The sequence below is a fragment of the Trachurus trachurus genome (genome assembly GCF_905171665.1).
Source record: "Trachurus trachurus genome assembly, chromosome: 3".
Taxonomy (NCBI): Eukaryota; Metazoa; Chordata; class Actinopteri; order Carangiformes; family Carangidae; genus Trachurus; species Trachurus trachurus.
In genome coordinates, this window is record NC_139893.1 from 20,007,880 (window position 1) to 20,024,907 (window position 17,028).

The 17,028-nt window shown below is 41.7% G+C and overlaps 1 protein-coding gene across 6 annotated transcripts in view; it reads left to right on the forward strand.

Annotated features, from left to right (window-relative positions):
* chd9 (chromodomain helicase DNA binding protein 9) overlaps window positions 1-17,028 on the forward strand; it is a 70,669-nt gene that overhangs the window by 14,754 nt on the left and 38,887 nt on the right. For 5 of the 6 annotated variants that reach the window (XM_084000567.1, XM_084000568.1, XM_084000569.1 and 2 more), the window contains exon 3: window positions 9,779-10,188. In XM_084000567.1, coding sequence (XP_083856693.1) covers window positions 9,779-10,188 — 410 coding nt within the window. Of the gene's footprint in view, window positions 1-6,047; window positions 7,769-9,778; window positions 10,189-17,028 lie in introns of those variants that run through there. The other variant, XM_084000570.1, reaches the window with a different exon arrangement.

A 17,028-nucleotide genomic window follows, 5' to 3' on the forward strand; every position in this document is an offset into this window, starting at 1 on the left:
TTATTGGGCCCGATTGACACGGAGCCAAGCTTAGATTATACGCTGTATTCTGCACAACTCTCAAACCCAAGACTCAACAGTTTGTTTCTCAGTGGTCAGTGGGAAAATGAGCACCATGAAAGCTGTGTGGTGTTTATTATCAGGCCTTCAACAAAACAAGAATTAAAAGGCCTCCATAGCAGGGATGTCACGATTATAGATTTTCTTGGTAAGATTATTGTCAGAGAAATAATCACGATTATCACTATTATTAGGATTATTATATTCAATAATTTTTACAACACTATGAATGTGTAAAATCAAATATTGTCAAAATATAATTGCATTACTAATTATATAAACAAAATATTTAAAGTATCTATGAATATAGGAGCAATTATTAATCCTTCAGGGGAAATGTTTTAAGTATTCAAATGTTTAAAGTTTTTTTTAATCTTTTTTTTTTTCTCTAACAAATGACAGGCTAACATTTCAATTCCTACCAATTCAGTTAGGTAAATGGACATTAACGTAATTTAACCCAGTTACTGTCTGCCAAACTTTACCACTGTGAAAACGTAATCGTGACATCCCTACTCCATAGTGAATGTTGTACACATATTGGATATTTTGCAAAATACACTTCTATTGCACTTGAGCTCATTGCTTTCAGAAACACTAAGTGGAAGCACCTACAGATTTGGCAGTTGTGATGACTGGTAATAACCAGTGGCAATACAGACAGTTGAGGAGAGGGAATAATGTCAAACTGTAAGTCATACTAGTAAAAATGCTTCTCAGTTGTTAACTTGTTTGCAGCATCTGGAGATATGAACATTTGGAAATTTATTAGAATACAGGTTTTGTGCTGTTGACATTCTTGACAAGGTGAAATAACTGAATACTGGTTAATATAAATATCACTGCTGGACACTGTGGATATTTTTCTAGTGTGTGTTCAGTGAAATTGAGGAAACTGTTTCTAGTTTTAAAACTAGAATAAACTGATCCACATATGACAATCAGATCACAGAATGATGATTGCTTTTCTCTTTCCCTTGCATTTTTGCTCTCTGTCCTCACAGTCACCCCCTAGTGTTCATTTCTGTCCAAACCAGATTAGGACCAGGTCCAACATGCTGTCTCTGTGACACTTCACATGGACTGTTTGCACTCAAATCTTCTTATCAGTAGCAAGAATATGCAGGTAGATTTGTCTCAATAATATTTGTGCAAACATACTGATAATCCACGTGAAATTAAAAAGATGACACCTGCTATCTCTTTAAAGGTTGGAGAGTTGCGATCTATTTGTTTTATTTTCATCATCATCACATAGTAAAATCCATTCATCTGCTTTCATTCACTCAGTCTTACTGCTGCCATAGCAACAGGTGCCTGTTTGGTAATGATAATGTAATCTACATTATCAGCAAATAACAATTATATTGAGATTTGTCATTTCATAACAGAAACAGACACCAACAGACATACTATCAAATACCAGGACATGTCAGTTCATATCTGACATCCATTAAAGCAGAAGTAAGTGATATATTTGTGTTAATATAAGTCTTAAATAGTTATATCTTCCGACGGCAATCACTTACATAGAGTGTTTGGACCGAAACAAGGGTCTGTCAGTCAATCTGCTCTGCTCTGAGCCGAGGAGAAAACTTTTCTCGTATCCTACAGTTTTTATCCAATGAGGAGAGAGAACGGCATGCAGGGCTGTACGTGCAGCCAAGGGACGCCGTGAATGTGGTGACGTAGGGACGAGGACTGTTATGGTGCGTTCAAGGCAACTCGTAACTCGTGTTTTTCTGACCTGTGAAGTCATATCAGTTTGATCTGGTCCGAGTTCACGGGTCGGAAGTTACGAGTGGCCGTTATAGTGACTTTCACAGGTAAAACAGGTCGGAAAAACACGAGTGGGTTGCCTGGAACGCTACAAAAGTCGTAAGTTGTGACTTGAAGCTGTAATTTACGATTTCAAAAGCCTGCCTGGAACGCAGCATTAGCCAAAACGACCGGATCGCTTACTTCTGCTTTAAGTCAACATTATCATTTGACTGTTATCAAAAATGTTATAAATGTCCAAAAATGATTTATATCCAACTGCAAATTAATTGAACATATTTAAGAAGTGTCTGTATTTGAAAACATTTACATATCCATTTATTTTTTGCCAGTTATATTAGTAAGTTAACAAATTAATTTTTTGTATATGGAGGGTGTTTATGTTTCCAGACTGCACATTTGCCCACAGATTGTCAGTCTGTCCGTACAAAAAAATATATAGACAAAACTACCTTCATACTGGAATGACTGTCTGTGCTCAACTTCAGCTCAAATCAATTAGCTGACTGCATAATGGTGAGCTAATGGGCTGTCTTTGTTAAAGCCTGTTGGAAAGGAGATGCTTGGCAAAGTAACAGTGACCACAGTAGCAACACGTGGCCCTGCAGTAGCTGGACCAGAGAGTTGATTGTATCCAGTTTATTTATTTGTTGTATTGAACTCACCTGGTCTAAAGATTAGTGTGTGTGTGTATGTTTGCCTACACAGACCCCCACACAAAAGAAATTGTAAACTGCAAGCAATGTTGTATCGGCTGGGTCCACAACAGTTATCGGACTTGACTAAACTTTGTGCGAACTGCTGACAAGGCAACGCGAGCATGGCAGCACGGCAGTAAATCCTTGCTTGTGTTAGTGGGCAACAATAGAGGATGGAGGGTAGCACTCTGGAGTGAATGTATATCTGCCCTGGTAAATAAATGTGAAGAAAATATAAAAATGTATTTTTGTTGTTTTCTTACAATGACATTGCATCTGTAGTGCTCACTCAGCTTGTGCTTCCCTGCTTCCCCCTGCCTCTGTCTGGCTCAATATGCCTGTCTGGTCACAGTGGAGCAGGCCAGATTGTAGTAATAATGCTCTGTTAGACTTCCAGCAGCTCCTCTAGAGGGCACCATGCTCAGCCCAGATACTGTTACTCTCGGCCCTGAATAAAAGATCATTAAATGCATGGTGCTGTATTTAACCGGTTGAGGAAGCATTGCTGTGCATCATGTCTCCTTTCATTTATCAACCCTGCTGCTGCCTCACACACTCCAACGTGGCAGCAAACTGGCCTGTAGCTGTAGACCTAATTAGAGTCAAACATTTTTTTGCTACTAAACTTAACAGTCTGTTTCATTAATGAAGACATAGGTATGAGATCCGTGGTGTGTTTGTTGAAACGCCGTAGACCATGGGGTAATTTCAGTAATCACAAAGAAAGAAGGAAGTGTGGAAATTGTGGTAAAGATTCAGCTGAGGTTAGAGGTGAAAATGACAACTGTGTTTATCAAGCAGCGTTTTTGTTTGTTGGCTCTGTAGTTGGACTGTAGAAAAGAGCAGCTTGTTGTTAACACTTGCTCACAAATGTTTTGCTTTGATTTCTTTCTTTTCTTTCTTTCAATCCATTACTTGCAAATCAGCTCAAGCTGTGGATGTCAAATCAGAGCGAATCAATTCTGATCTTGAGGAAAACTCTGGTTGCTCTTTCACAGACAATCAGACAAGCAGACTGTTCTTATTCTGCTACTGCTGATATTTTGAAGGGAATGGAGTCATTTTAGGAGATCTTGATGAATTCATTTTATTAGTTTAGATGACCAAAAATGTCTTGACAAATTTGATAATCAATTATGAAGGTTTGCATTTTTTGTATTTGATCACTGTCAGTGATTTAGATCATTGGTTACTGATTGAACTATATTTTAAAAGTGAGTTATTTGTGTCTGAAACTATAATGTTGTCAGTCCATTGTAGATTACCATTAATTGATGTGTATTCAACAGGTTGCTCAGGAATATACAGCAGGCTCGTGTGTGTGCTAATGTGCTAAAACTTACCTGGTGTTCCTCACAACTATGGTTGCTTTGATAATCTAGATGTAGTATTGTATTACTCTTTTTTTTTTCATATAATGTTGTTATGAACACGAGGTGACATTAGACTCCAGTTAGCAATGGAGTTCATCTCTGTATGAAACTGTGAAGCACCATGGTGCTAGTCATCTTTTCATTTTCAGTCAATGCATTGCTAGTTTTCAGCTCTCATTTCCCTAATGGTGAGTTAGCAGAGACTCTCACGGTGGTACAGGCAAGAAATGAGAGCAGTGGCGCGCTAATACAGGCCCTTTGATGAGGAAGTAATGGAGTGTTCAGAGACAGACACCTGTGCCTCTGCACACGCCACCCCCCCCCACCCCCCCCCCCCCCCCCACACACACACACATTTTTTTTCACTTGCTTCCTTTCACCAGCTCTGCTGCTTCCCTCCCCTTCCTCCCCTCCGCTCCCCTCCCTTCCCTTCCCTTCCCCTCCTCTGCCTATCCCCTCCCTCATCTGTCCTTAAAGGAAGCCACTCCCCCTCATACAGAGCTGCCAGGCTTGTTTGCATATTAACTGTTTAGTTGCCAAGGAGCTGTGGCTTCATGCCATGTGACCGTTGAAGCATGTGCATGTTATTGACTGTTATTGTCGAGTGTTTTTCTCTCTTTGCTTCTCGTCTTTCAATCAAAATAAATGTTTTCATGTAGAAAAAAATGTTTTTATTACCAACAATCATATATGGCAACATAGTGTTTGTGCTTTCAATAACATATTATTCTGACCTTGCTTGTCTTTCTCTTGCCTTTTCTTGCATCAAATAACTTATACAATGACATTCTTTCTAGGCAAAATCATTTTTTCAACCCAGTAGCGTAAAGGTCATCCTGTGTTGGTGTAAATGATAGACATTGAATCATTAGCCTATATCTACAGCAGATGCAGTGATGAAAGACACCATTTTGTGTTAGTTTTGGCTGTTTATGACTGATAAGTAGGGACTATGTTGAGACTAGTTTAGATCTTTTTTTTTTTAAGGTGTAATTTGTGAATTTTAACATCCATTGCACTATGAATGTGTGAGTAGTCAAAGCTCACCCCCACGCTGCTGTACCCTGGTGGGCATTATCTGACAGCGGATTTGTTTAGCTTGGAGAGGACGCTGTTGCTCAGCTCCCAGTAAGCATGTGGTCTGCTTTAAAGTCCAAACTCCAAGGCCTGTCCTGGCAGGTGGATTTGATGCCTGCTGCTGTACTCACTTGGAAAGGACAGCCATTGTTATGCCCACATAGCAGTCATGAGTGTTTTTGTGGGCGATATAAAGCTGTTAAATGTTAAACTACACGAACCACATTTATAAAAAGAGACAATTCCCAGCGCCGCTTTCATTCCTATATAAAGGCAGTGCTCATTTCTCTGACCTTAAAACCCATGTCCCTCTCTGCACACACACGCACACAAACACATACAGTACACATATTAAGTAAGGCTGTCCACAGCATTCCAGATGGTCAGATGAGTAGAAGTTTTATTTAGGTAATTTTTACAACATACAATGTAAAGCCATATTGTGGTGAAGCCCATGCTTGAATAAACTCATAACAAATAGGGTAGATTATTTTAAGGGTTCATTATCATAAGCTTTATACAAAAAAAGCAATACAAAATAACATTTTAGGGCTCACGTATGGCCCTTACACTCAGTCCTGTCTGGCAGCCAGGCTCCTCTCATTGAAGCACAAACACAACATTTTATATTTACCCAATGACAGGGTGCCTTGGAGATATTTACTTGTTAAGATTTTTGTTTTGCTTCGTAAGAAATTGCATCAGATCCCAGACGTTGTCTTGCTGTGTGTGTTGGGTTGTATTTGCTAATCTCTTTAAATAAACAGCCTGTGGTCAGCTTTACCTGTTAGGAGACACAATGACAGTGTATTGTAAAAGTCTTTTCAACTACATGTGATTGTCATCCATCCCTACTACATATATATCAGTCCTATATTAATCACCAGATCATCTGATGTGGTTGAATCAACGCTTATAGCTATTTCCAAAATTGGATTTGTTATTTGTGTAGGGTCCAGCTATCAGTTCCTCTCTCCGGTGACGGTGACAATGGTGTGAAAAAACAAACTGGATCTTAGTCTTGTTCAAAGTGGACGATTCACACCAGCCTGTGTGTCTGCAGCTGTATGAAAAGTGTACAGGGTGTTTGGGAAAGACGGCAGTTCAGCTGTGCACAGTAAATAAAGATTTAAAAGCCGACGGGGTGTCTGTCAGTAACTCCGACCTGGCCCGATAGTGCAGTGCACTGTACCTGGCTCAGGGCCAGCCGTGTATCTCAGCATAATTCCCGATACCATGTGTCAGCCAATGCACATGGCCCCTGTATCCTGCTGACAGGAGTCCCCTGAAAGGCTGTTTCGTTCCTCCAAGTTCTGTTTTAGTGCACGGGAAGAGCTGCATGTTGGAGGCATCCCAGTTTCCCCTCTTGGAATGAATTTTCCACAAGTCATGGCTGAGTGACCAGGACTTGACCTCACGAGTGCTTGAATTCGCCACAGGCTGCATGTGTTTAGAGGGGTCAGGGATCAGAAGGTCTGCTGTACTCTGGTGTTGATTTCTTAATGTCTTCAACTTTGTGCGCTGTTTATATCAGGAGTACATTTTTAGCTTTGGGGATTTTGTTTATCTGTTTGTACATCTAGCTCTCTTGGGCGACGCTGTTCCATAAATAAATCCGCACGTTACTGGCAGTAACCTAAATGAGGACAGAAAAAAACAAGCTGCGATGTTGACAATCTTTGGTGTGTGTGAGAAATCCAGTACTTTGGGGGTTAAGTTGTGAAAGTTAATGTAATAACTGCTAGCACCATCTGCTGGCCTACTTCCTTACAAAGAGAGAGAGAGTGAGAGAGCGAGTGAGTGAGCAAGGGAGAGAGAGAGAAAAACGAGTCTGGGTTTTAACGACATCTCTAATATTCATGCTGATGCATTTTGCTGCTTTGTGCTTTCATTTTCCACCGCTCTGCCTGCCAGAATCTCGAGCTCGCCATACACGCCCCAGCCAGGGAAAGGGGAGGGCAGCGAGGGAGAACAAGGAAAAAGACAAGTGGGAAAAAGGAGGAAAAAACAACCGGCCAAACAAACGGGCAAGCTTACACAAAAACATTTTTTTTTTGTGTGTAATAAAAGGAGTAACCTACCTTATCCTGGCTGGTGAAGAAGACGAAGAGGAGTGCAAGAAGGGAAACGGCAAAGCGTAAAGATCAAGAAAGAACAAGAAATAAGAGGGAGAAGGCTCAGAAAGTCATAGAGAGCGCACACGAAAGGCAGGCGGAAAGAGGAATCAATGAGAGGGGAGGAGAGAGGAGGCAGCGGAAGGCAACTCTGACACACACACACACATAGTGAGGGAGACTTGGGTGAAGCCGGACGACAGCAAAGCAGCACGCAGCAGCAGAATGAGAGCTTCCTGGACTGCCACGCACCTCCTCTACCGCCCACAACGCTGCTCCCTCATCACCCTGTGAAGAGACAAACGAGGGTGAGAGAGAGAGCTCCCATGCGCTCCTCTTGAGCCCTGCCCGCTGGGGGAGGAGGAGACGGAACAGCTCCAGCACTCTCACACTGCCTGAGGAGAAGAGCTGACCGGGGAGGAGGAGGGGAGGCAAAACGAGGAGAGAGAGAGGGAGGGGAGGGGGGGACACACGGCTCAAGGAAGAGTGAGAGAAAACGACTGTTGAAAGGGAAAGAGTGAGTGTGTTTGTAAGAGAGAGTGAGTGAGCAACGGAGAGAGAAAAAACCCGGCGAAAGGGCAAGGCTTTTGTTAGCCGGTTGGAGAGGGGGAGGAAAGAGGAAGGAAAAAAAAACACCATGTCTACAGTGAAGAGGCCAAGAGGAAGGGTAAGTGAGCTGCTCTGAGAGCTGGGAGGGAGGAGGGACGAGGGGGAGGAGGAGGGGCCGGCAGGAACTGAACAACCTCTTCTGCTACTGGCTCATGCTGCACTGCCGCCATCTTGAACTCATTGCTGCTTTTTTTTTTTTCCTACCCTCCGTACTCATTTGCTTTGCTGTATTAGACCTCACTGAGGCACACTAGATTTACAGTATTTTCATCCCCCCACCCCCTCCCTCCATTCTTTCCATAAAACGCTTTACCATCCTGCTGTGAAACTGTCCGCGAGCTGCCCCGCGCTGTAGTTTATGTACAGTATATGATGTGAGTGTGTGTGTGTGTGTGTGTGTGTCCTCCATGAGTTGAGGCTGTCAGTCATCCGAGAGCTCACTACATGTGGAAATGAGGGGGTGAGAGCGAGGGAAAGCTGGCTGGCCCAAATGGAGCTTACTCTACCTTTTCATGGGCTGTAATGGTCCCCACCGTTTTCATGGGACTACGTGCTGCTAGAGAGATTGAAATCACTGCAGTGTTGGCAGGCTGTAATTTCAGTTATTTATAGATGTATTACACAGCTGCAGCGCTCTCACTTTTGGTGCATTTTATCTTTTCTCTCCCCCTCCCTCCCTCTCTGATAGATGCCTGTTTTAATTTTTTCTTCCTCTTGTTACCTTTTTCATGTGCTCTCATGTTCTTCCGCACTTAAGCATTACTTTCGACCCCTCCCCCTCTTTTTTTTTAATTGTTTACCATTAATGTGAATGAGAACATTCTAGCATGATCCAGTAAATTTCTTCCTAATAGCCTCAGCAGTGTTGCACACGTGAAAATCATAATGCAGCTCTTGTGTGTGTGTGTGTGTGTGTGTGAGTGTGTGTGTGTGTGTGTGTGTGTGTGTGTGTGTGTGTGTGTATTTTCTCCCCTTCCTTCCAAATGAATCGCTGATTATTCAACTCCCTGCCCCCACTTTGTTGGTGAGGTTCAAGCTAATTCTCTTTATTTAGCTAGCAGTGTGGAAAAAAGCAACTGGCCGCGCCTGGGCCATGTCGGCATACGCAACACATTTTTAGATTAGGTCATCCATTTATGGGTTCCCTCTCCGCTGGGCTCAAGGCCCACCACAAGGCGCTTGTGTAGGCATAACCGCAGTCACGCCATCTATTATTCACATATTATCATGTATCAGGCAGGCTGGATTATTTATGTCTGCAAGGCTCACTGTAACCTGCTACACTGAGCCAGTGTTTACACTACCTTTGAATAGCCCTGCTCCACCTAAAAGAATTCCATTTAGATCAGACTCAGAGTTTTCATGTGACGTGGTTTCAGAGTTGCAGAGTCCTCTCTCCACCTGATCCAAATGAGTTCTTGGAGGAAACGCTGACCTTTCTCATGCTGGGGGTCTCCTGGTAGAGTTGGCGAGTAGGCTGAGAGTTGAAGTGAGCACCATGCAGAGTGAAGCGAGTCCTCTCCCCACTCCTGGCATCTCAGATGGGGACATCAAGAGGCTCTGCTGTCTAAGTGGTTCACATGGCCTCCACAAGGTTATGTTTTTTCTGAATGGGCCAGTGATAGTCATGGTTGTCACATCGCAGTATCGGTGTGTTTTGTTTTCATAAAGGGGATGGTTTTAATTTCTTATTTCAGTTTTAAGCCCACATTCAGACGTATTCCTGCTCTGCTTATTGTTTAGAGAAATGGAAGTGAAACAGAAAGAACAAAAGACTTGCTTGTTTTGTCACCTGTTATCTGAGCTGTATGACATTGTAATGGCTTCAGATGCAGCCATAAATAGTAATCCTTGTTATTAATGTTTTAACTATAATTATGTTTTACATGTTATACAATATTACAGGTAAACAGTGAAACTGGGCTGAAAGTAGCTTGGCGTTTCATGATTTGTTCCTACACACGTGGCACCTGATTGATTGCACCGAGTTCTGTCTGATATTCTCCTTTAGTTTTTAATTGCCCAAAAGGGGTTTAATTATGAATACATTTTCTCTCTCTCCCCTCAGCCACGAAAGAACGCTAATGGTCCTGGTAGTCAGGTGCGGGTCCTCAGTCCCCCAGTGAAGAGCAGCTCATCGTCCTCCTCCTCTTCCTCATCGTCTTCGTCCTCATCAAGCTCCCCATCGGAGAAGAGGACGCCACGGAGGACGCATCATCCGATGGATTCAACTCCACAGGAAAAGCAGGAGAAGGCCAATAGGATAATATCAGAGGCTATTGCAAAGGCCCGGCAACGTGGGGAGAAGAACATCCCCCGGGTCATGAGCCCCGAGAGCTTCCCCAGCTCTTCCTCACAGTACAGGGCCCACCGAGACCGCGGGCACAAAGGAAACGGCAAGGCACGGACGAAAGAGAAGACTTGTCGGAAAGCCTGCATTGTACCCTCCACCAAGCCCAAGCAGAAGGCCAAGATTGGGTATGTACTAACAACCATTACTACTGTACCACTGAAATCAGCTGTTAAAAAACAGTCCATTTAATAGAACTTTGATCTCATTACTTTTCATTAGGCAGAGTATAAACCCCTGCAGCACAAATGCACATTACAGGTGCCTGGAGACCAATGTGATATCTTAATGCCTGAAAGGGAGAAAAATACAAAATATTCAGTGGAAAATTAAATCCATATCACAGCAAATGACCAAATTGGTTTAGAGGTCGTCAAAATCAGTGTAGTTTCTTTGTGCAGATCAAATCATCGCTTTGGCATTATTCACTGCAGTTTTGACTGTACTGGGAAAAACGGTTCAGTGTTTCTCATCTTCAGACTGCCGACAGCTCGAGCAACTTCGAATTAATCTTAGCTGATTTCCAAAGAAGAGAGGTACCAGTACAGTACCACAAGTGAGGGACGCACCTCATTCTGTCTCTATTGTGTTTAGTGAGTGGCAGAGGGGCAGCAGAGGAGCAGCAGTTCGTTACCCAGATGAAGGATGTGTGCTGTGTGAAAGACCAAATAGTTGAGACAGGCTGTTGCTTCTAACTGTGGATTTCAGCAGCTTAGACATTCCTTGGATGGTACTGTTGGTTAATGTGTAGTCTCTACGGACCGTCTGCCAGTCACTATTTTATACATGATCCATTGTCTGACAACAGACGCAGAAAAACAGTCTCTGAGAGGTCTGTTGGAAATTTGGCTGTATTAAAATACTATATGTGAACACAGAGAGTCGGACAGAAGCAAACTGATAAAGTGCTATCGGCTGACACAAGGCAAATGCAACAAAATTAATAATTAGCATGTTACGCCACCTCATCACATTTAACAATTATTCTAGCAGGCTTTAGCTTCTTTGACTAAAAGTAGTTGTTAACAGTATTTCCACAATTTCGTAACACGTCCTCAATTCTGCCGCACATGGTTCAGTCATGTACTTGGTTTTGATCTTGACTTGTTGTAGTGCATAACCTAGAGGAAACTGATAAATGTCACAAAGCACTGGAAGATCAAGATAGGCAGATGTCTTAACACAGTGGTCTGTTTCACTTGCTCTGATTTAGGGGGGGGGGGGGGGGGGGGGGGGGGGTGAACTTAACAAATGAGTTGAAACCCTATCTCATTGAGCCTCAGGGGTGTGAAAGAATGGTTGAGTTTTTTTGTGACAAAAGGACAAAATGTTGTTGCTGCTCTTTTATGTCTACCAAGCTGCTGAATCACTTGGGTTCCTATCCAAAATGACCTATTGAGATCACTGTTTAAGAAGAAGAAATAGAAGAAAAAGGAACCATCTCATTAAGAAAAATTGATCACGTTAAGAGTCCGAATTAGAGCCCATTGAGTTTGAGATTACTTTGTGATGAAGATAATATTATTATATACGTAGATGCTCATATTAAACAGTGCATATATTTAAGCAGTAGCAGTTTGGATTGGACACTAACACCTCTGTACTTGCCGTGGACATACCATTAAATTATAAATGGCTGTATTTAGTAATATATAGTGTTAGAGCTTTTCCTTGTATGTGTTACTATATAGTCTATCTGAGTAACAAGGCCTGCTTGTGTGTTGTGTGAATTTTGCTGGTGCATTTTTACTTGCGTGCATTTTCTGCCTGTCGTTGCCAAGATGGAAGCTCAAAGTTCAACAGAATTTACTGCATGCCATAACAATAAACCAGGCTCAGTCATCAGCATAGACATGGGAGGAGCAAACAAAGGCTGCATTTACATGTGAGACAGTACTGCCGAGTATATTCAGGGAAGTAGTGCTGATGTATAGATACCATAATCCGCCTCCCATCCCCCTGTTTAACTGCTATATGCAGTGTGTAGCTATAAGCCACACCCAACACAAGCTATTGAAATATCAGCTGGTGCAGATGTGAGGGGCTGAGGCAGGGAGCTGAAGGAGAAGAGGAATGTTTAAATATGGAAATGTCGGATGGTGCAATGGGGAAAACAACCCACTTATGGAATCAGTGTCAAACCATCATTCGGAAAGCTTGTATTTTTGAGCCGCAGTTTAAGATTGACTGACAATGGTCAACAATAATATCTGACTGGCAGATGCGTTGATTAATAATTAGATGGGCTAGGCTGAGGGAGAAAAACTGTGGCAGATAATGGATTTTGCTGTGTGTGTGTGAGTGTGCGTGCGCGTGTATGTGTGAGATAATGAGAAAGTTGTGGCAGTCCTGATGTTTGGGAGAATAGTGAGATGTTGGAGGCATCAGTCATGGTGATGGAGTCCCAGCAGCTTTTCCGGCTTTAGCTGGATGTGCTTGCCTGGTGATGCTTTTGGTAAGTCGGTCCTCTCAGCTGCTTGGGAAACTAACGGATTGTTGATCCGGTGGTATCCGTGAACAGGCCCAGTTGTGATGATGAAATTAAATATCCGTTTGATCATGTAATTTAACTTTGTAGCTGAATATGTTTGAGATCAAGAAACTTAACGCGGTTATTCCGTGCAGACCCAGATCCCTTATCCTCCCAACTGCCTTGTGTCTGTGGAGACACTTGATGAAACCATTAGTATTTAATCAAATGCAGCGCAAGACTTGTTAATCATGAAGGGCAGTTGACGAGTTGTCTGCAGTCCGTCATTCAAATGTGTCACTGATAACAGTATTTGTTGTTATGAGGTAATGAGCTGTGTAACCTATTTTTATTCAGTAACCATACTTGGCCTACTTGCAAAAAAAGCATCAGATCAGGATGCATGCAGCATAGCCCGCTTATGTAGCCTAATATTGTTTCAGTCATCCTTTCATAACACTCATTGCATCATGCACTCCAGCCATTTTAAAATGTCAGGTCAGATGATAGATACTGAATTATATACAGAGCTAAGCCCTTTTTACTTGATTGAAAGCTTTGTTTAAAAAAAAAAAAAAAAACTTTTTTGTTTGCTCTAGATTTTTAGAGCTCAATTACTCGTCACAATTTTGCCATGGCTATTATTTCAAGATCTTTAAGGAGTCTGTGCTGGCCTGGGAAATAAAGGGCATGCTACCATAGACCTTCCGTCCACATTATCTCGAGTGAGTCTCAGACTATTCAGAATTGGCTGTTATACCAGATGTATTTGGTTTTTGTCAAAGGAAATCAGGAAAAATCTAAATATCACCCTGTAGTTTGTTGTGTCTGAATGGTGCAATTCTAATTTTCACTGTATGATGATAATCTCTCACAGTCCCTCAGGATGTGTCCACAGTCATCATTTACAGCTGTAGCTTCTACTCTGTCCTCCTCTGCCTTTGTTTTAATTGTGAAAAAAGGTTCAGATACATAGACCCTCAATGTGCCAATGACGTATAGTTTTGTCTGTATATGACAAGAGGCTTGTAGGAGTGTGTGAATATATAATCTGAGGTGTGAAGCATCATAGCTGGCACGTTAATAGGGCTTTTACTTTTCTGCTGATTAGAAACTGTGCAATGAAGAAGAGACCATTTTGAGTAGATTTTCTAAAGAGATGTGATCTCAATAAGCAACATCGATTTGACGCTTAATGACCACGATGATGTGGAAAACATATTTTTATAGGACTGGAATATCCATTTCCCTTTTATAATCCAATTACAAACAACCCCATACATTTTAAGGATGGCAAGTTCAGTTTCCCGAATGCTACATACAGTACTTAAAAGTCCCAGTCTTACTGTTCACACTACACGGCTTGTTGTCTTGTAATTTCTTGAAATTGTTGTGGCTTGCCCACCACAAGACCAGGAGGAATCCCCCACAAGTCTGTTTGGTCTAACTATGACAGGTCATGGAAACACAGGTGACATGGGAAATTACACCATGAATCAGACAGGATTTTCTTCTTCTTTTTTTTTAAATGGATGTCTGCAAAACACAGTCGATCCAAGCTGTTTGTGCCCTGATTCGTAGGAAACAAATAAGAAAGAAAAATAAAAGAATACGGGCGAGGAAATGGATTAGGATAAATGGGCTGCAGGGATTGATGTGGTACAGCTCCTCCCCCGGGTTTCCCCTCTCCTTGTGTCTTGCGCTCTCATTAGCTGTAGTTCATTGCTGCACTCATTGCCAGTCACAACTGGGTCACAATACTTTTCACACCACACCACACTGAATTTGGACTCACCACATTCAGCCTGCTAGGTATCTTTCAGGCTTCTGCATTCATTGCATTGGTGAGTTTCTCAGATCAATATCCACATGAATAGTGTTCAAGTATCTGAACTATCTGAACTGAACTTTGGCTTTTCTCCAAAAATTGCCAGTGTCTAAAATCAACGTTAAAATTGTCTAGTGTGAACTAACAGAAGGCAGTCAGGCAGGTCTGGGCCGCGAATCGTGTCAAGTCAGACCATGATCAGTCACAGGCTCATGGCACTGTAATGTAAACAGAAAAACTAAAAGCATAAACACTCCCATACTAGCCTGAACATCAGGTGACCTGATCATACTCCCACCTTTGAATACAGCTAAGATTATAGAGCTCAAATTTAATAAAACAAAGTAGGACAGGCACCACTTTTTATTTTTTTTAAATAACGTTTACTTGTATTTTCACTTTCAAGATAAAAAAATACAGTACCAGTATAAAAGCACACAGCTCTACTAGGTAAAACTGGGCTGATTAGACAGTTGAGTACACACCATTTATCAGTATGACATCTCGCTGTGGCAGTGAATACGTGTGGACTTAAGACAGTCAGGGGAAGCACGCAGACATCAGAATGAACATGCTAACTGTAATACAACACTGACCTGTTTGTAAATGGTTGTAACAAGTCTGGTGGTGGCTAGAGAGGAGCTGCTGTTGTGAATTTGTAATAATTTTACTGATAATTTGTAATGAGTCAACAAAGATTTGAGCCAATGTACTTGTGTCAAGGCCTTTGAGAAAGATTTGTTTCAAACTCGTTCTCGGACTGCACCTCCAAGTTTTCTTTAGGCTACTGTAGGTTACTAATGTAGCTAATGGCAGTACTGTACTTGCATCTGGAAGTGGTTGACAAAACCTTAAACCTCACCATATTTGGCTTAAACCACCAGATGCAGTAAGATCGAGTGTTTGTTAGTCTGCACATGAAGCAGAAATTTGATTCACACCGCCACAGTAATGTAGGGTGATGGAGAAGCACATGATGTCACGAAGCTCCAGTGAGAGATTCATACAGGAGAGTCCTGTTCATAAGCATGCGCCACCCAGGATCTCCCCATAAAATATTAATGCTTCTCGGCTGCAGAGGTACTAACCTTCCACTAAAGTCATTACTTCAGCCTCCGCTCTGTCGAGGGTGTGTGCAGGCTTTTGTTCAGAAAGCCTGAGGTTATGTGTGTATTTGGTGTTCAGTGTATGTTCACACTCCCATTGGAGCTCACAGTTCTTACAATAAGTAGAGTATGGCACGGGATAAGACTATTAAGCTAATTGTCTTTGTGCATGTATCTCTGAGACTACTATAGTGTCATTACTACCAAGGTTTCTATCAAACAACTCAATGGAACTGCAGGCGAGTGCCTTCTTACTCTGCTGGTTTATTCTACTAGCCACTTGGCAAATAAGTGAGGGGTCATATCCATCATATGGAATCTGTCTGACTGATGAGAAACATGCATGAAAGCAGCTGATTTAAATATGGATACACCAGGCACTATGACAGGTGGACTAGCAACATGACACATATCCAAGATATGTGAAAATATTATGTATTAATCACTGATCTTTTTCTTGGCTATTTAAGTGTTTTAATATAATCCCTTTTTAGGAAAAGACATCCACTTAAGAATTATTACTATTAGTTCAAACTGGCTGGAATTATAGAAAACTTACATTTGGTTGACAACATGCTTTATCATTGAATTGTCTCTAATTTATATTTCATCAAAGCTCAATATAGACTGTAAGATCCAATACTGATCACACACATCAGATCACATGAACATGAACAAGCTGCTGTTCATACCTGCTGCTATCACTCAACATTATCTGTTAAAAAAATGATGCAAATGTCTCTCTACACCTTCAAATTCGCTCATTTCCAGTTGTTAATGTAATTTTAATACCAGCACAAAAATCATAATCATAGGTGAAAAAGAACATTTATTCAGATTTTTTACATAGCAGATTATTATATGATGGTTTGGAAACTGTATGTGAAGATCTGTGCTGTAGTACGGGTCTTTTTCATAGCAGACAGATTGGCATAGTAGGAAAAGCACAGGTGTTACGACTCCTCTTTCATTAAATGAAACAAAGGCAGCGGCAGATTTGAGGTTATTGTGTCTCCAAATATTTACGAACAAAACCTATCCTTGGCTGAGGCGAGGGTTATTTTACAGGTCAGGCTTGGCTGATCACAGCTCTCTGCAGGCTGGAATTAGCTTTTCTGGGCAGCCTACCTGCTGAAAAATAACCTCATATAATCACCAGATGAAAGCGCTGTGCCGCTCATTCCCTCTTTTTTTTTTTTTTTTTGTTTCTCCTCCCCCCTCCTCTCTTTACATTTTTTTCCCCCTAATATAAATTTGGTTCTTCCAGCTCGCTCAAAGCTGTGCATCCGATGTTTCCTGCAAAGAGGCATGTTCTAAATATGCTGATGGTACAAAGCAGCGGGGTAACATGAAAATATCAAACAAAATGGTGCTCGTGAGATCAATTACATGATAGAAAATGGAGGTTTAAGTCAACTGTATATGCTGCAGCATATAGCTGTTCATATTTCTGTGCTTGCCTAATCTCTTTTCCTTCACTTTTTCATTAAGAAGAGCTAAAGCTGTTTTTTAATTGAGTGTTTTTCTAGTTAATCCCTTGCAGTGTGTATATGCGCATGTTCAC